The following is a 20,103-nucleotide window of genomic DNA, read 5'->3' on the forward strand; positions in this document are numbered from 1 at the left end:
CCCCCCCCCCACACACTTGACTGAATCCTCCACTGACGACTAGATCATCTCGCTCCGCGTTCAGTTAGTCACACGGTCACAGAAGGGAAAGATGCGTCTCACTTTGCAGCTTAAGGGATTGTCCATATATTACGTAAGACGTTTTTCTGTTGTTTGAATAAAGACGAAAATAATATTTTTATCAAGTTGAAAAGGACACAGCGATATAAACAAAAGAAAAAATTCTTACGTAATATATGGACGATCCCTAATAACAAGTCCAATTTCTTAAATAAGAATTAAATTATTTTGAATATAAAAGAGCAATTTAAAACCCAGCAAAATCATCAAAGACCTGACAATAGATTTTTTAACCCTGAGGTTCCTTTCCTCGCAGCATGTCATATTTGATACGAACTTGAGCTTTATGAAATAAAAATTGAAAGAGTTATTTCATTTGTTATATGTTTTTATAAGCCACTATTATACAATTAAACTATAAAAACTCGTTTTTGCCGCAAAATGTAATTGATAGCATAACTCTTCTAGAGGAAAATCGCCTACTTAGTTGATATCCTATAGCCCAAAAGTGTAGATTCCTTTGAAAAATATCGCATTTTTTAATAACAAATAATTTTGTGTGGAAACTAATCATTATTTTGGGCTAAAGGTCCTTACACTTGTTAAAAGTGGCAAGAGGCATACTTTCTGTAAGTTTGAAACTTGATGCTTACTTAATGCAAAAATAATTGTATATTTAAAAAATAAAAGCAATTTCAGACGATTTTGATATTTCTCTAAGTCAACAAATGAACTAATCTTAACGTAATATCCGACATTTTATAGATATATGTGAAATCCAAATTTTTTATTTATCAGTTTTAGGATTTAAACTAAAACTCAAATACGGTGCCTGGCCTAGGATAAGAAGACCAAATATCACGATAAAATGGAGACTGCTTTATGAAAAATGCTGTATTTCCGTAAAACAAAAAGGAACATATTCATGCTCATCGAAGAGGGATGGGATGAAGGATTGACGGTGTTAAAGAACAACAAAAATGCAAGGAGTGGACAGTATCGTGTGGGAAGTCCTACGAATGGTTGCTAGTCCATAAGTTCGCACGAAAATGGAGGGAGTGAAAGCTGCCTAAAAGATAAGCAGGCCTGGACTGTATGGGCAGTATGAGCAGTACACCGGAGATAGTCTGTAAGGTCGTTCAGACTAGTGATGGCAGATCGAAAGTGAAACATCGATGTTGCCGAACAGCAATGTCGAAAATGATCGAAATCGATGTCATCGATGTACCGACAGAAAAACATCAATGTTTCGAAGTTTACTGAACATCGATGTTTTATTCAAAACTCATATAAATCAATTAGGATACCGTATCATTGAGATGAAATTCGTGATACTTTTATTTATTTGATTGAAATTAATTTTAATTACCTCTAAATAATAATTATTAAACAATTATAATAATTATAGTTTCTGCCACTAGTTAAACTTTTATTTTATGCTTAGTTCAGATTTTACGCAAATCCCGAATCTCCTTTTTGGCGCCTCGCAAGTTTGAGTTCATCTGCTGGTTTTCGCGTTTCGGGTTCAATTGTATATTTATCTCGCACTTTGCGATCAATAATGTACTTATCTCGCGCTTCGCGCTAGGTAATGTATTTGCCTCGCGCTGAGCTCTCTGTCTTTGTACTTCCTCCACATTTGTACGCAGGTCTTTTAAAGTTATAAGTCAAAGTATCGACAACTGACATTTGGTGATTTAGAATTCGTCTTTAACGAACACATTTCCATCACGTATCTCGTGCTTCGCAATCGATTTAGTCGCAAATGTGAACTTTTCTGCATTATGTCCAACTCTATTATATCAAATGTATATTATATTTACCTGTAACTCGGTAGGATGCTGTTTATTCAGATATTTCAAAATAAAGATCAAATTCTATAACGATTACTTTAATATTTGTTTCTTATTTTACATTAAATTTCGTTTTTTGTTACCCTGAAAAATGTAGCATTTCAAAAAATGTATATCATTACCATTCATAATATGCATTGGTATTGAGGCGGTAGTATTTTCATTGTTTTGTTTTTATAATTTAAAAAAGTGAGCCACCCATTTAAAAAAGTTTGTCAATAAGTATTTTATTGCAACTTGTATCGTTTTTTTATAAATTTAATTTGCTTATTTACAAAAAGAGCTTTTACGATTTACACTAAGAATACTCATCCTAGCGTAATGTGGATCCAAGCAAACTTATAGATATAATTTAGGATAAAATTTTTGTTAAATAAAATTTTATTGTAGCGTTTGTCTCTTTTCCAAAATGCTATTATTAAACTTTTTATATATTTTAATAAAAATATTTTATAACAAATTTGTAGATATTTTTTGGTTGAACTACTTTGGTCTTCTTATTTTTTTAACTTTTGTGTTATTTTTCCAAAAACTTAATTTTTCTATTTCTAATCTTGTTTTTCTAATCTTTTCTTGTCTTTTTTTATACCGCGGGTTGTTTGGCTTAAACCGTTCATTTTACTCTGGTAAATTGTATTTTGTATGAAAAAAAATCGAAAGGATAAATTGTTCAGATTTTTTAGTAATTTGGATAACCGTGCATACAATTTTTAAATTTGGAAAAAAATAGCGTTAAAAATTTTGAAATTGAATTTTTATCCAAAATAACTGGTTAATGAATTCAACGTTTCTTTCTGGGTTCTGAAACTTTTTACCAAATCGCAACTTAATCCGATTATTCTTTTAAAAGTTATCCGGTATATAGACAACAACGAGAGACATACAGCCTCGAAAACCGTGTTCTCGGATTCAGGGGATCTCGAAATGTGGAGATTATAAGAAATCCGCGATAGTCAAGTTTTAACAGAAAACTAATAACGTCTCATTATGATGAGAATGTGAAAAAGACATTTCTAGAATGGATTATCGAAAACGCCTATTCTTTCTGGTTTCTGCTACATCACTTCAGGAGCTCTTGTATCGAAACCAATGGCCATTGATCCTTTGAATATGCGGTGTAGGTATTTGATTTGAACAATATTATTATTATTTTATATATATATATTTTATATATATATTATTTTATGCAGAGTAGAACTGAAATTGTTAAATAATAGCCATGCTATAAGAAAAATCACCTTTGCCCCACTGGTTGACGCTGCCTCCCCCCCTTACCCTATTGTAAATTATTGTTAGATATTAACAATATTATTTGAAAAGGAAACTCGGGATTGGTGTAAAAGTTATACTGAAGTGTAAGAAAAGTGTAACCAGTGAAATAACCTATTAATAATAATTATTCTATATAATTGTTTAACATGGTTAACAATTGGTTAAATGGTCTCGCTGGGTACGAGGTTTAGACTGAAAAATAAGCAGAGGACACTCTCGCTCCCGCATGCGGCTCGAGGACACCTCCCGCAAACCATAGGTAAAGAAATTAAGACCCGCACCAATGGCCGGGTGACGAGATGCGTTATTGACAAAACGCCGTTTTTGGAATTTTCAACTTCAGAAGTACCACGGTATCATATTTTTAAATCTAGATACTTTGTTCTCTGTTTAAAATGTCGGCAAATTATTTGACTACATGTTCCTGTACGTAACTCTTTATCGACGAAGTGTTCCCATTTCCCGCAGAACACAGTTTTTTTGCATAGCGAGATTACCCACATTTTTATCTAAAACGCTTCTCACACTTCGACTTTTGTATATATTCGGCAAGCAGAATAAGAACGTCATAGAAACTAAGTAAGAAGGTTAAAAATATAGCAGCTAGCTTACCCGATCCATCATCTGGTGGTAAGTTTCCGGCAAGCATTCTAATAAATGTAGTTTTGCCTGTGCCGTTTTCACCTAATAAAACAATGATCTCAGAGTCAGTAAACTGACCCTTTTCCACATTTAAAGTAAAAGACTCCATTGTCTTGCTCATTGCTGGATATTCATAATGATTCATGCGTTTCACTTCTTCTTCTGTAGCACTCTCTGCTACTTTAAAAACAAGAGATTCTTCTCTAAATCGTAGATTTTCAGTTGGAACAAATCCGTCCAGGAAAATATTAATACCTTCCCGAACAGAAAAGGGCATTGTCACGACACCATAAGCTCCAGGAACTCCATATAAGCAGCATATAAAATCTGACAAGTAGTCCAGAACTGATAAATCGTGCTCGACTACAATGATGAATCTAATAGAAATAAAGGAATAAACAAATTTTAATGTTCAGAATATTATAAGGTATGCATTGGTTATCAAGAGTCTAAAGACATAGTTTGGCGAGTTATAAACTTTTTACGTTAAAAAATAATTCCAAACAGCAGCAACACAAAGTTATTAAACCTTATACACTGAGTAGAGACATTACAAAAATGAGAAAAATTAATAAAAAGGTTATTATATTTTAAAAGTTCAGCTTTAAAATAATCTTATGGCACGTAATGTATGCAATAGCCTAAATAATAACACCATAATACCTGGAATGTGAATTGAATTCAAAATGCTGTTAAAATTTTTCAGGATTTATGTTTAAGTACTTGGCCTTCATTTTTTGATGGATTTGCAAATACCTCTCGATCAATGTAAACAGCACTTGCAATAAAAGATTTCTTTATTTTTTGCTGTTCCTATCGTACAGTAAACTATTTTCGAATATTATCAAACAACACTTGTATATTAAGTAAAGTCATAGAGGAGATGGCTCTAATATAGCATAGGCCTCGAATATGGCACACTTTGATTTCTAACAAACTAAGACGTCTACTCCGTCAGTTATAGTAAGAGTTGAATGCTCTTTAGTATAGTAGAAAAAAGTGTATATTTCATTGTTCGATGTGCATTATTGGTACTGTGAGATAAAAAAAAATATATAAACAGTCATCCTCGAGTTCATTTCAGATGAGCCTTAAATGTCAATTTTTTATCTTGTAAATGAAATTTAATTAATAAATGTTTCTTTTAGTAGTGCAATAGGGTTAGTAGAATAATATTGCAATGAAGATATGGAGACGCTTCTCTTTAGAGGTTATGCTTTTTAGACATGAATAATTTGTAGGTAGTGTCTCGAATAAGGCACACCAAGAGTGGCTCGATTATGGCACACTTTTTTTGACAAAAAAATGACAGTTAGCCATTATTCAACTTTCTGAAGGCTAACAAGGATAGGTTCGTGTATTCACGTACTTATTCAATTTTTTGCGATAGATCCTACACTTTGCTAATACTTATTGTCAATAAGTTCGCTGTATATTGAATTCTTTAAAATTATATTAATAACTATTTGCATACTGTTAACTTGCTTATTATTGGTGTATTTTTATTTTTTTAGGTGTGCCATATACGAGCCACCCTTTTTATATTTTCGAAACCCTCTTTTTTTTAGAAAATCTTTATTTAAAAAAGAATCCCTGGTGATAAGAAAAAGTCAACCTTACCATTCGAAAGGTTATTCAATAGCCTTTTGAATGCAGTTGGTATGCGATATTCTAGCCATTTCCGCTAATAATTCAGTTATAAACGTTTAACAAACAACAACAAACAACGATTAATTATGCCAATAACTAATCGAATGAGATCATCTAAATCTGTTGAAACAGCTAAACTGAATAAACGATCATAAGAAAGAATTTGTTAAAGAAGTAATCACCTAAAATACGGAACTGATTAATCATTTCACGATCGGTCAAAAAATTCTATACAAGTTATAATTATATCAAAATGTGTTCAGTCCGGAATTATAAGACACCTAAAAAACGAGCACCTACAAGAAATTTTTTTTCGTATTATTATATCATTAAATCATTTCTCTTTCGGGGAAGGCGTGACACACTCAGGGAGAGGGCTATTAAGAAGGGGGAAATTAAGGGGGGTATCCCTATATAGATCGCGAAAAATCGAAGAAAACTTTGGGAATTTTTTGTAACAAAACTACACAATGTTTCGATCTCAAATTTGGACTGATATTTATTGACGTTTCATTAAAATAAATTTCTTTTAAAATGCAAAATATTAAGAAACAAATCCGCCATGACGCGCGGAAGTTGACGAATTTTTTTCCCTATGGTTTGTGGGCAACGCCATCGGTCCTGTGCCTCTCTAAAACATTTTGATCGTTTTTTTTTGTTATTATAACATGTATATCTAGTTCATATACCTACTTTCAAAGCATGAAAAAATTATTTCACAAAATGACAGAAAAAAAATGTCGAAATTTTTTATTTGATGTTTTTTGCAAATAAGTGGTTAAATAATAATTTTGCACAAAAACAAAGAGGTATATTGAATAGACGATTAAATTATCTTTAAAATGCCTTTTTTCCTTCGATATGTTGAAAATTCGCTGAATTTTCGTGCCCATAAAGTCGGAAAAATCTGATTTCGAGATAAACGCGTTTAAAGTTTTCGGTAGGCAACTGCTTACCTGCTACGCATGCTGAAGGACGTTAGCGAAAATAGCCATAGGAATTAAACCGCTCCGAATTTCGGTCTAAAATTTTAACAGAGTACTCTTGAAAGGTTATACTTTCGATTTTCACAATAAAAAAATCGATTTTTTCATCAATTTATATAAGGATACCTCCTTGATATTTTTGCTGGAAAATTATGAATTTCCTCGAGGAAGATTTGCTAGAAAATTCAACAGTTGAATGAATAGACGATTTGTCTACAAATTTCAACAGGAAAAATGTTAAAAGTCCAGTTTTCTACAAAGTTCAAATGTTGAATCGTCAACAGACGAATTTAATACCAAATAAACTGTTGCATTTTAAACTATACCACGGAAAATGTAATGATGTTAGCTAACTAGTGCCAAAACTTAAATTAAAATGGGCTACAACTTATTCTAATTTTAATATTTTTATTGCAAGTAACATATAGTCGAAACCGCAAAAAACATAGAATCCGAATATAATACTTTTAAATTGCTGATTGCAAAATTGTCAATTTTTTTATCCCGTATTTTATTGCTCATTAGCAAAAAGGGGCGATCCGCTAGTAAGGCAGCACACAGCGCTCTGACTCAGAGAAGTGAGGGGTAGTCGACTGGAGGGGGTAAGTCGAGCAGGTAGACCGCGACCAAATTAAGACTGTCCCTCTCATTGATCCTCGTGAAACTCACGAGGCAGACACTCCGGAGCGCACCGAATTGCACTTAATGAATGACCTTTTCATTTATAAAAGATGCAAGTCAGTTACAACAATTTAAATAATGAAATCATGGATTGCTTGAATTTTAATGAGCAGAATTAGTTTATTTACATAATTTCAAGGAAGTAAAAAAAGGATTCATGAAAATCAGTTAATATTTGCAGTAATAATAGAAATGTTAAAGTGCACACGAAAGTAAACAAGTACATAAAGTTTCTTTTGCACTGCAGCTGCTTCAAATTTTCTTGATAGAGATTTGCATTCATTGTTTCTATGTAACATTAAAAATAAACAATTAATATTATTTAAGTCCAGGCATTACGGAATTTTCATGTATTTAAAAAATATTCTAATTTTTCTTTCATCGGAGGGCAAAGCCGACTGCAGCTTTTTATGAAAGTCAAAACATTTAAAGATAAGAAAATATGATGGTTTGCTTCTGTGGTATTTGATGTACTGGAAAAATTACCTTTGAAGATATCCAACAAGAAGAATAAGTTATTTTGAATAAAAATGGAGATACCTGCAATATAACCTCTTATTCGTTGACATTCTACTAGAAACGGACTTTAAGCAATGTTTCTATCGTACTAATACAAGAAAACTGCATACCTTCCGGACTGATAATAATAACATTTAATAGTTTCTTCCATGTAGCCCACAAAATAAGTTGTTGTTCTACATTGCCGAACACTTATCGATGAAACTTGTGACACGTGTATTACCTAAGAACTTGTAAATATTATTTTCGTCGAGCCTGCCCGCCTGGCCAGGCCTCACTTATTTATGAGATTTAATATATTTTGGACTTGAATTACGTCTAATTATTATAATTAGATTGAGTGATATTGTTTTATCTGCCAAAATATCAAATTTTTATACTTAAGCATTATCATTAAAGTTGAAAACTTTATATTTCTGTCAACGAAACTTCTATTCTTTCGTGGTAAAAACTGTTTTCTGTATAATTTTTCTTTTGCAACGTCAATTTTCAAGATTTTAGTAAGTAACACTATTTCTCTGATAAAATAGATTTATTTTATGCAGAGTAGAACTGAAATTGTTAAATAATAGCCATGCTATCAGAAAAATCACCTTTGCCCCACTGGTTGACGCTGCCCCCCCCCTTACCCTATTGTAAATTATTGTTAGATATTAACAATTTTTCTAGAAAAGTTAGAATTTGTGATTTTTCAATTTCAGAGTTTCCTTAATCATCTGAATTAAGGCAGTATTCTACTTTGTAAAGTTCAAAAAAAGGCTATTTTGGTGTATTTTTTCTAAGATTATTAATAATTATATCGACATCATTATTAATATTGTGTAAATCTTGCAAAGAAATTAAATTAATTAATTCAAAGCTTTGGAACTTTCGCTTGAAAGTATTTAAAAAAAATTAAAACTGCTTCAAGTTGTTGTGCGAAAGATTAGAATCTCTTTTTTCACAAAAAACTAAAAATGAGCAATTGTTATTAAAAATTTTGTATCGGCATATTTAAATTAGCGAGTTTTCGAAGTTTAGATTCCTTTAAATCATTTTATCACTTTGAGGCATACGGTTTTCCTTATAATTAGATTCCTTAAAACTAGCTATATAAAGATTTTCGAGGTCGCTGACTTTAAAAATAGGGTCAGATTTGAAGAATATTCAAAATACAAAATGGCGGATCTAATATGGCGGTATGAGAATATGATTCAGTTGTCAGAATTACGAAATTCAAGAAAAAGGTTTATGACGGAATTGCCTACCGGGGGGGGGGGGGGGGGGGGGGGGGGGGGGGGGGGGGGGGCTGAGATGAGGACGCTGTAGATCAGGATCAACACAATGAAAGAGACTCATTGAAATATTAGAAATAATTGCCACTAACAAACTGCTTTGAAGATAGCCAGGTCGTGGAAAGGTACTGGCACACGAGTCATCCCTTGTGAAAGCGTTGAGGCTTAGCTGTGAGACCCCAGGGCGAGAAGGCAAGAGACTCACTCATACTAGCTGGAAACGGTTAACGAACGAACGAGTAGACTGACGACGGGATGTTCCGTCGCCCGTGACTTCGGGACCCATAGGGGGTTGCGGCTTATCCCGGATGCGGCCCTATTACAGGTTTCAATATGGCGAGCGGAAAATATGAAAATTGTTCAGATTCGCTTGATATATGTTACTCGAGAGTGTTCGGGGTCGCTGAAAACGAATCCAATATCAGAATTGCAAAATTCAAAATGGCGGATCCAATATAGCAAACCGAAAAGGCGAAAGTAACCAAAATCGATTGAAATGGTAAAATGAGGGGTTTTCTGGGTCATCAAATATGATTCCGCTGTCAGAATGGTAAAATTTGAAATGGGTAATCTAAATTTCATTCTTCATCGTTCTCCATCTTTCATGAAATGTTTCTCTTAGAAAGATTTCCATGTTGACGTCTCTTTAAAAGATATATTTCCGTTTTTTATTCGCTTTGGAGTCTATTTCACACCTCTGCTGTAGGTATTTGTGCTAATTCTGGATAATTGCGATCCCAATATAATTTTCTATTATCGGCGTCCACGAACGTATATAATAAGAACAAGAAACTTTAGTGGGCGTAGGGGGTGGTGGTAGAGCACCCGTGGCTGAAATAACGGCGGTTAAATCGGAGCACATCCTTGTGTAGTTTCGTACTTCGCGTCAAACTGTCTTTTTTCTGCGAGCGAGAGAGCGATGTTGACAGATGCTTGTTTTTTTCTCGCTCGTGAAGAAATAGAGATAACCTGACGCACAGTACGAAACTACACAAGGATATGCTCCAACCCAGCCACCCTCTCTCGTGCTACCCCGTCCACTCGAGTTTTCTGTCCTTATTATATACGTCCTTGTCAGAATCTCATTCATTCAACTATAAGCCCTTCATTCTAGTTTTTGCGTGTGATTGTGTGCGGTTTAGCTGATTTTATACAAAGAAGACACCTATGCCAGTAACAATCATCGAATTAGTCACTTGAAATTCGTAAAATGGAACAAGAATTTGTAGACATACCAAGAGATAGTGAATCAATAGAAAATGATAAAAGAAAATGGAGATAGTTCAGATTCTGAAGAAGATGGTCAACCACTGCCTTAAAAATTTAATAATACTGATAGAGTATGGGAATCGAAGAGTGAAGAGAAAGATGACAAGAAATGTACTAAGAATTCTGTTCCTAATCTTCCAGATAACGTTACTTCGTTATCGGACATATTTTTCAGTTTGTTGTCAAACGATTTTGTAGAATCTCTTCTGTAAACACAAAACTCTATTTCAGACACGTGGAACAAAAATTTGAGCCTTCCGGAAAAAAAATTATAGGTGTTCTTACTGCGAGAAAATTCAAGTCCTCTGGCTTTGACGTTGAAAAAGTAAGTGAAGAAAAAATGGTAGCTTAATGAAAGAGCTATAATTTTAAAGGTGCAAATGTTGTACGTTAATGAGCCAAAAAGTAATATTCCAAGAAATTATTTGTAGCTTACAGATCTGAAAATCTGATGAAAAGTAAGGAAATTTGAAGGCTTTTAAAGACAGTAAACTTTGAAGCATAGAGTTTTATTGAAAAAATAATAGGAAAATTTTGAAATATTCATGGTGGTACTTCAAACATTTCTCAATAGATTTCGGTCGAAAAATGTGTAAAATGTAAATAATTGTTCGCTTTTTGTAAATAAATATGCGACCAAACCATCGTCAGTTCTAACGAAGATAAGGAAGTGATTTAAATTGGACATAGTTCAACTATCCATAACAATTTACAATTTGAAGAAAGTATGTGCTCCGTGTTGTCTTCGTGCAAATTGCGATTTTAAGCTTAAATATTCATCGAAGTTTGAACGCAACCCCTTCGTCGGCCAGGTTGACTTCGGGTAGACCTGGTCGAATCCTCCGGAGGTGTTGCAGGGTTAGAACTCATGTTTTTATGGCATTATCAAATGAGCCGGAGTCTGCCAAGGCTTCCACTTGCTTCTCTTCAACGTATGTGCAGAGGTGGGGTAGGATGTTTCGATTTATGCGGGCGGCGGTTATTGTGGATGGGCAGGGTTGTTGTCGGCCTGTCCGTGTGAGTCCGCAGGCCTTCTCCAATTTTCTAGATTTTCTTATGTGTCCGCCGCCCTTCTTCGGTTTTCGACGTTTGATTGGACAATACTGGACAGTTCCTATGTAAATTGCGTCCCGGGCAGTAGTGACAGCGTAACCTGCATCGTACCCACGGGAAAATGGCGCCCAAGACGCTGGTTCCACCATTTTTGTTCTTTCTTCATTACAGTTGCATCCCTGATTGCATACCGACTCGTCAAATGCTGCTGAAGAATAAAGTAAATAAAGTATTCAGATTGAACACATAGTCAAAAATAACTTACCTTAAAGAGGCTCGAATCAAAATAAAATTGCCCTATTTCAAGAGTAGATTTCGAGGATGATTTAGGGTCGACCGGACGTCCATCCACGGAGTATCAATCAACATACAATAAATTTTATAACAACACGATGATTTTATAATTATTCTTTGACTTTGAAAAGCTTGAAAGCGGCTAAAAATATTCCATAGTGAAAATGATTCGATAGTAAAGGCCAGATGGATATTTTCCATTATATCGGCACCTATTATAAATGAAGAATTGTGTAACCAATTTTACGATTGATAATATTATTAAATATATCTTTTTATATGATAATTATTTAATACTCTATGTATTAAATAATGATGCCGCAGAAGGCACCATCTGCACTATAAAGACCACCCAGGCCACCAAGTCCTACTACAATTGATTTTTTAAATAAAAAATACCAAAAGCCACGGAGCTTTCTATCTAGGCCACCTTCAATACCTGTGTCTGTTATCGCATACTTGAGACCAATAGACTGAAAAAAAATATAAAGCTCGCCCGAGATAGGACTTTCATGATTTGATAAATCGAGCGAGCATCTTTTAGTTTTGGCCAACTACTAGCATCAGTTTGCTCACTTCCGCAAGCTAATACTTTCTAGTACTAACTTCTCGGTTAGATGTTTATTATTGATATTTTTGGTTAAGTATCATCTAGTCGATCGCGTACGTTGGCATCCTATCGTTAGGACGTCTCGATATAATAAATAAATGAAAATACGTTAGACCTAGGTGCGCTCTGAAATTTAGCGCACTTCAATGAAAATATTGCAAATCGGGGCAAAATTGAAGGCTATAGACTTTGCTGAATGAAAAAATGCATTTCCTCCAACGCTGCGGTGTATTTAATTACTCTTTCGTGTGCACTTTAACATCTATATTATTACTGCAATATTAATCGATTTTCATGAATCTTATTTGATTACTCTTTCGTATGCATTTTAAAATTTATATTATTACTGCAATATTAGCCGATTTTTATTAATTTTTTTTTTCAAATCATATAAATAAACTACTGCTGCTAATTAAAATTGAATCAATTCATGCTTTCATAATTTCAGTTGTTATAACTGACCTGCATCTAAAACAATGAAATGGTCATTTGTTACAAGCACTTCGATGCGCTCCGGAGTGTCTGCCTCTTGAGTTTCACGAGGGTCGATGAGAGTGCTGCGAGAATGCACAACTGAGCGTCACAGAAATTTTTCTCTATTGTCCTTTATTTTTGACTATTAAACAAAATATAAATATTTTTTCTAAAAAAACCGACTTTGGTCAGCAAAAACTAATAGTATTTAGATGTGTTATGCACAAAATATTTTAAATTGCGGCTGTAAAATTGAATACCGTGTTGCGACTCTAATAAATCCCCTTAAGGCGCTTCAAACCGCTGTCACCCTAACTTCGAATTATTATTAAAATAAAATTAATTTAAATTAATTATTATTAAAATTAATAAAATAGCGGTTTTATGAAAAAATTAAAAAACGATTTTCCCATTAAAACCTCACTTTAAATTATTTTTCCATTTTTTTGGAACTGGTACTTTGATAATGAAGATATCATGTAAGTTTGATGTTTGCCATATTACTTTTGTTGCCTAGAGAATTTTTCTTTCTTACAATCTAATTTTCTACTTTTTCTTGGAGACAATTACAAATATGAAAAAATGTCAAGATAAAAGTTTGCACGATATTTTTCATAGTTCACGAGAAACATTAAAAAATTACATTCTTAGGGGAAAAATTTCTCCTGTCCTTAAAAATAGTTATTTATATTATTTTTGCCTTGCGTTGGAAATTCAGTAGCGCTGGCGATTTGTATGCTCCTAATTTGTATCGTTAAAATTATATATAAATTTTTTACAGCAAAATACTAAAGCGCTAGTTTTAAGAGAGAAAATACACTCCATTCTTAATTACAAAAAACAATAAGAACATTGACGAGAAAATTTTTTTGAACTGATTGGTATAATTGTCTTTAGATTATGTGGTTCAAATATTGCTTTCAACAATTTACCTGTTTAGACATACTTTGGCGGTGGCGAATTTGACAGCCGTTTGAAGCGACTTGAGAAAAAAAAAGAGTCGATGCTACCGTCGTGTAAAGTTCGCTGTGTGTGGCTCCGTGAGTCAATGTTTAAATCGGTCGATTCTAAGTGCAAAGGGTTGAAGTTTCCGGCATATTCATTGCTTTCCTTCACTTTTGCTGCAATCTGTGCTCCGCATATCGCTGTCCCTATAATGCCACGGCTTTACTTTTGAGCGGGACAGTTGCTTGTTGCCACACCTTGCTGATTTATCTGTTGCTTTTTGCACGCTTATATAACTCTTGGTAACTTTTTGAAGACTTGCGATGCTTTTATGCTTAGGGTCTATTGTGTGATTCCAGTGGCATGTGAGTGCGTAATTTTGAGGTCAAAATTCTTTTGCGCCTTTTCTATGATGCCACGCGAAGTACAATAATTGGCAGCGTGTGTGTTAAGTCCGATCTCGCCTGTTTTTACTAATGGCTATTCAGTGCTTAAAATTCCCAGAAGACTACATATTGTTTTCTTTTTTTCGCTCCCTTTAATGCCTAACCAACCTACGTTACACAAGCCTTCCTTACCTGTCCAGGCTTTGCTATATTAATTAGAAGATACCTGCTTTTTAGTTCATTGTGAAGGGTGTTTTTTTTTAATTTAAATAAAGCTCACAAAACAAACCTTTTTCCAATATCTGTAATTAGGAAGTACGATTTTTGTCTAGCATGTCGAGCGAATCGCAAGTACATGGAAGAAAATATCGTATTCAAAAAATAAAACGAAAACACGTGAATTTTATTCTTGAACCTCAAGATTATTAAGTTTTCAATCGCTCTACAGCCGTGAAAAAGCGTAATTTGTATGCAGTTATTGGAAAAAATACTTATTAGGACGGTTAAAAAATATAAACTTTAAAATGTTACAAAAAAACGTTTGTGTCAAATTTACCGATATGCTCTTATTCTTCTTGTAAATATGCACAATTTTCATCTATTGCGATTTTCTCTAAAATCAACATTTATAATATTCTACTTATTGCTGGTAATATTTGAATATTATTGTGGTTTATAAGTGGAGGATTGCAATGCAGATCTAGATAATCAACAAAATCGAAATACAGAAAAAGATAAACAACAAAATCGGAATTTTTAGGAGAACGAAATAACATTCTATAAGACATAAATCATCGCATCAAGATCAAATAAAAGTTTACTCCTGAGCTGAAGTGCTCCTGAATCGTTTCCAAAAAAGAATGTTTAAAAAAATTACCCCGTTCTGAAAAATTGAATATTGAAGTTTAAAATCTCAAAGCAACTGGAATTAAACATTGGAACATGCTTGGTTGTGGATCATGAAAAAAAGTTACATTCAGCTTAAACAAAAAATAAAAACTCACTTCCGAGAAACTGAGTTGCTAAAGTGAGAGAAAATGAGTTTCATTAGAAAAACTTAACAAATTTCTAGTAAATCTTTCAAACATTTGCAGGTTTAAATTTCATGGGTTCTGAGAATCGTTTTTGGATAGCCACTAAAATTTATTTTGGAATCACGAAAAAAAGAAAGAAAATTTGCTCCCGAGATACGAGAAAGCTGAATAAGAATAAAAAACCTGTTATCCAAAAAAATTATTTAGTTTCTTGAAAATGAAGACTTAGTTTAACGGTATCGCACTGTAAAAGACGATTTTTTTCTAAACTATATATAAAAACAAGAGTCTGTTTCTTTACGAAAAAATAATAATTTCAAGAAAGATATATTAGCTTTAAATTTCAATAGTACTTTGGTGCTGAAGAAAGGGGAAGTAGTTTTATTTAAGGGTTTATTTTTTATTTTTAAAAAGTACTTGATCATTTTACTCTATTTAAAAATTTTTAGGAAGACGAATATGGTCAGAAAAAGTTTCTTATTTAAAAAAGGTAAGAGTTTAAGTCATAAAAAAAAGAAAGGAGACAAGTACAGAGTCAGTTATTTGGTTTGTAATGAGCAATATTTTTATTACTATATTAAAAATAAGATTTCGAACAAATTTTTTTTACACAACATGTTTTAGATTTGAAAAAATTACAAAATTTTTTTAAAATTCTGATATTTCTTGGACGATCATTTGAGTTTCCCTGATCATTAATCTTAAAAGAACAGCATTTTAATCTTGTGACATTTTTAACATAGAATGTTTCATGAACAAACAAAAAAAACATTTCAGAATGAAACTTAAAAATTTAGTTATTTATTTCAACCAAAAAAAGACGTGTCTACCATAAGAGAAGAGTTTTTAACAACATAGTTTAGTTTTCAACTTAATTTTTAACCTACAGAGAAGAAATTTTAACCAAATAGTTGATTTCTCATCTCAAAAGTCAAATGTTTCAGAAAGCATTTAAATTTTAAAATCAAAAAGATTAAATAAATAAAGTTCATTTTCAATTGAGAAAGATGAATTGTCAGCATAAAATTTTTTTTCAACCGAACAGTTGCATTTACGACAGAGTATCTAAACCTGGAAACCGACAAAGGTCGACTCCGAATGTAAACAATCAAGTGTGCTTGATCAACACGCAACCCACCCCCCATAGCTCCTCTCAACCGCCGCGTCAATTCTCGAAAGAACAAACTCTGGGGACCCTATCTCTCGGGTCCACAGTAGTTAATATTTTTAACTTTTAAGGAGGATTTGATTTTCCAGTAAAAATGAACGAATTTTCAATACAATGATTAGATTTCCAAATATAGTTGAATTTTCAACCAAAAAAGGTCGAGAAAAAGAAACAAAGTCCATTTAAATTATTAAACTTTCAAGCCCAAAGATGAATTTTGTGTAACATATTTGAATTTTCAACCCGCAAATACGAATTTTCAACATAAAAGTTCATTTTCAACCAAACAAGATGAAAAAGATGCTAATCTGAAAAATTGCACCCGCTCCCAGCGAAATCGTGGTAAAATTTCAGCCACAACCACATCTCACGACCGTGAGATGGGTGGTTACAATCTGTAACGGAATCAATACGACGATCCGGCAAAAGTTTTGTGCACCCTAAGAATACGGAGCGAACCAAGCACTACAGTCTTCTGCATTTTTCCCGCAAGTGTTTTAGCATATTGTTGACTAGCAGGGATGCTTTTCAGGCTATTAACGAGTGAAAGCTTGGCACCTCCAAGAACGCCGATGATAAGGACGATTAATTTAACAGAATATTCAGGGTACAATCGTTGAAACTCCCTTATAAGGTCTCTACGCCTCTCTTTCTTTTCATTCTCCTTGGCTATGATGTTTTTGTCAGCTAGTGCTGAAAATTCGATAACGAACATGGTTCGCTTCTCGAAGTCAAGAAGAACCATGTCAGGCCTCGAGTGTGCAACAGAAACAATGGTCGAGAATATAAAGTTCCAATATATGCGGCACTTCCCATTCTCGACAATTGACTCGATTTCCCTGGGAGCATTTAGAGGAGCGATATTAAGGTTAATGCCGTAAGGATGACAGGGATAATAATAAAGCACTCTTAGTGGCGCAATGTGCTTTTGGATGTAAGATGTTCGCGCATGAGTTGGATAACCAGATAGTATGTGAGCTAAATGCTCAGGGTGTGCAATGCACGCCCTTGCAGCTATTATCGGGAGAGTCTTGGCTAAAAATATGGCGACGGTATGTTAAGGTGGAAATGACACCGTCTTGGCATGCCAGAATGAAACCCTCCGTGCCAGACTTCAATCCGGGTAATTTAAGGAAAGCAAAAGTTAGCTCACACGACATTGACTGATCCTCCACATTTCTGTGGAAGATACCGTGCATCCTCTTATCGAGGAGCTGTTCAATACTTTTTTTTTGTTGTGCTTTCTTAATCCGGGCTTTCAGGAGCGAGTACTCGAGATAGATAACATTTGATGCATTTTACTCACCCCTAATACTGAAGTTAAGTCCGAGTGTTTCAGCAGCCTCTTCCGCTCCTTTGTACGGAAACGCTCCTTTGCCCACTTCTTCATGCTTTCTTACCATTTTAAGAAGAGGGTCTTTTCCATTTGCGACGGCGTGAGATGTACAGTCGCGGAACAGAAGACTTAAGATGCATGCTTTTGTTCAGGTGCATAACCTTTCTTCTCCCGATATCAAGGGATCTGAGTTCGTTCTTCGTCCATGAAACCACTCCAAATGAAAAGAGTACTACCGGGACCGCCAGCATGTACGTTGCAGATACTTTGTTCTTCGCCGACATTTCGGAAGATCTAATCTGCCGGATGAGACGTTTGTATCTGCTTCGGAGAGTATCCTTTATAGATGTCACATCCTGAATGCGGCTCTGTGGCAAGCCAACGTATGAATAAGTATTTCCAGCGCAAAGGTGTCGAATAGCGCTTCTATCGACGAGCTCAGGGTCTTTAAGGACGCCATTAAGTTTTCCTCGCTTCAAATCAACCTTGGAGCATTTGCCTAACCCAAATTCCATTCCAATTTCCTTAGTGTATCGTTCGACAATCCCTAGAGCTAGATGTAGTTGCTCTTTGTTTTTAGCATAGATCTTAAGATCGTCCATGTAAAATACATGAGTGACTTTGTACTTTCGATCTGCAGGTTTGCTGCAAAAGTACCCGTCAGAATGGCGAAGTGTTAGAGGTAGTGGCAATAATTTAAGGCAAAAGAGGAATGGGCTCATGGTGTCGCCCTGAAAGACACCTCTCCGAAAGGTGACCTTCTTAGTTGTCACACGATTTTTTTCCAGATGAGATAGTAAATCTGGTTTTCCAAGGCGGTGTCAGTCTCTCTATGCAACTAACGATTTATGGATGAACCTTTAAGCTTTCCAAAAGACAGATGATAAGTCTATGGAAGGTCGAATTAAAGGCTTTCCGATAATCATTCCAGGTCATCGATAGGTCATGCTGGTAAAATGCTACATCTTTTCAGACACATATATCGATGAGCAGGTTCTCTCGACATCCAGCTACGCCTTTCTTTGAGCCTTGTTGTTCATACATTCCTTGCCACACAGGTTCAATTGCCCGAACAATCCTATCATTTAGGATAGCTGTGAATATCTTATACAGTGTGATCAGACAAGTGATTAGCCTGTAATTCTTCGGGTCAGCTAAGTTGCCTATTATCGGCAGGAGTATTGTGCGCCCTTCCAACAACCACTCCGGAATCGGCTCTTCCGACTTTAAATATGAGGTTAAAATACGGGCCAGATACTAATGAGTTGAAGCAAACTTCTTCCACTAGAAGTTTTTGATACAATCTGGTCGCGGAGCGGAATTGTGCTTTATCCCTCTTAATACTTTTTTCACCTCCTCGATCGGGATGGGTGGGCATGCTTCATCAGGTGTTATGAGGGCATCACACAGATCCTTCAAGCTATTTATATTTTCTAAGTCTTCGTCCAGTCTATCCTGCACTTCGTAGAATTATCTCTAAAATACTTTAACCTCCTCTGATTTGAGCGAGTGGTCGACAGTAACTGGAGGGTCTTGGAAGAGTCGAGATGGGTCAGAGAGAAACTGTTGATTTTCTCTGACCCATCTCTCCCTCCGCTCTAGACTTCTCTTAGCGTCAGATAGTATCCGTATTCTCTCAATAATGTACTGCTTGATGGTCAGCAGCTTTGAATTGTTAAGTGTGTGATAATGGGTCCGGAGTTCGCGCGCGAACTTTGGCGGTAAAATTCCTGCCAGATGCGATGTAGTCAATCATACACTGAATGCGGGACTCGTACTGTCTCGCCCAGCCCATCTTTACGGCGAGTTGATGCATTCGTCTTTTGGTCTTATGATCAGCAGCTGGTTTTGTTTTACAGTTCAGCCACATCTTTAGACTTGAGAGAATCCTTGATGCTGATGTTCCTCCGGGTCAAAGAGCATCGCTCTTCCTCTATCAGATGCCAGCCCGCGGTTGGTCTTAGTGTCGGCTCTCTTTCTCTGTTGTCAGCTTATTCTGGCTGTGATAAAGTAGGCGCTCCGCTTACATAGCCCCATTTTTGGAGTAGTTTGGCATGGTTTCGCAGAAGTTGATGCGGTAAGTACGATAGGTCTGTGTGTTTCTCACACCACAGAGGATACAGTCGTGCCATGTAACCCCGTTCAGGGGCCATACTCGCATCATAGCCCTATAACAAGTCGTGATTTTGTTGCTCCGTCCATGTAAAAGCCCCGATATTCCGCCGATCCATCGCATTGACTCCATCTTCATTGGCTCCCCCAGCTCTAGAGTGGTCGGCATTGTTGGCCGACCCATTGTCGGGAGCTTTGCGCGTTATATTGCTTTGAACCGCACTTACTACACCTATGTTTGGTGTGATAATTGTTGTTCCCACGAGAAGCTAGGGAAAGGGGTTCGTCCACTCTTATAGAGCCCCGCATGCAAGAATAAGGCTGCGCACGGTTTTCAGATCACTCCTGGATAATTGTCTGCGACTGCCTATTAATGCTTGTAACCATATTCAGCAGAAACCCTTGGTACAAGGACCCTCGATCCGCAACCCGCGAACGCTTTCGGTGACTTTCTCATAGGCCCTTTGTTTAGATTCTGGAGGAAT

General features: G+C 35.2%; 1 protein-coding gene across 4 annotated transcripts in view; it reads right to left on the reverse strand.

Annotated features, from left to right (window-relative positions):
- The window catches only part of LOC117172814 (ATP-binding cassette sub-family E member 1), a 121,147-nt gene that overhangs the window by 40,741 nt on the left and 60,303 nt on the right, over positions 1–20,103 (reverse strand). For all 4 annotated transcript variants that reach the window (XR_004467061.1, XM_033361055.1, XM_033361056.1 and 1 more), the window contains exon 6: positions 3,798–4,204. Coding sequence is in view for 3 of the 4 variants with exons in the window: in XM_033361055.1 (XP_033216946.1) it covers positions 3,798–4,204 (407 nt within the window). In the remaining variant the exon portion in view is untranslated. The remainder of the gene's footprint in view (positions 1–3,797; positions 4,205–20,103) is intronic.

The sequence above is a fragment of the Belonocnema kinseyi genome, chromosome 5 (assembly GCF_010883055.1).
Source record: "Belonocnema kinseyi isolate 2016_QV_RU_SX_M_011 chromosome 5, B_treatae_v1, whole genome shotgun sequence".
Taxonomy (NCBI): domain Eukaryota; kingdom Metazoa; phylum Arthropoda; class Insecta; order Hymenoptera; family Cynipidae; genus Belonocnema; species Belonocnema kinseyi.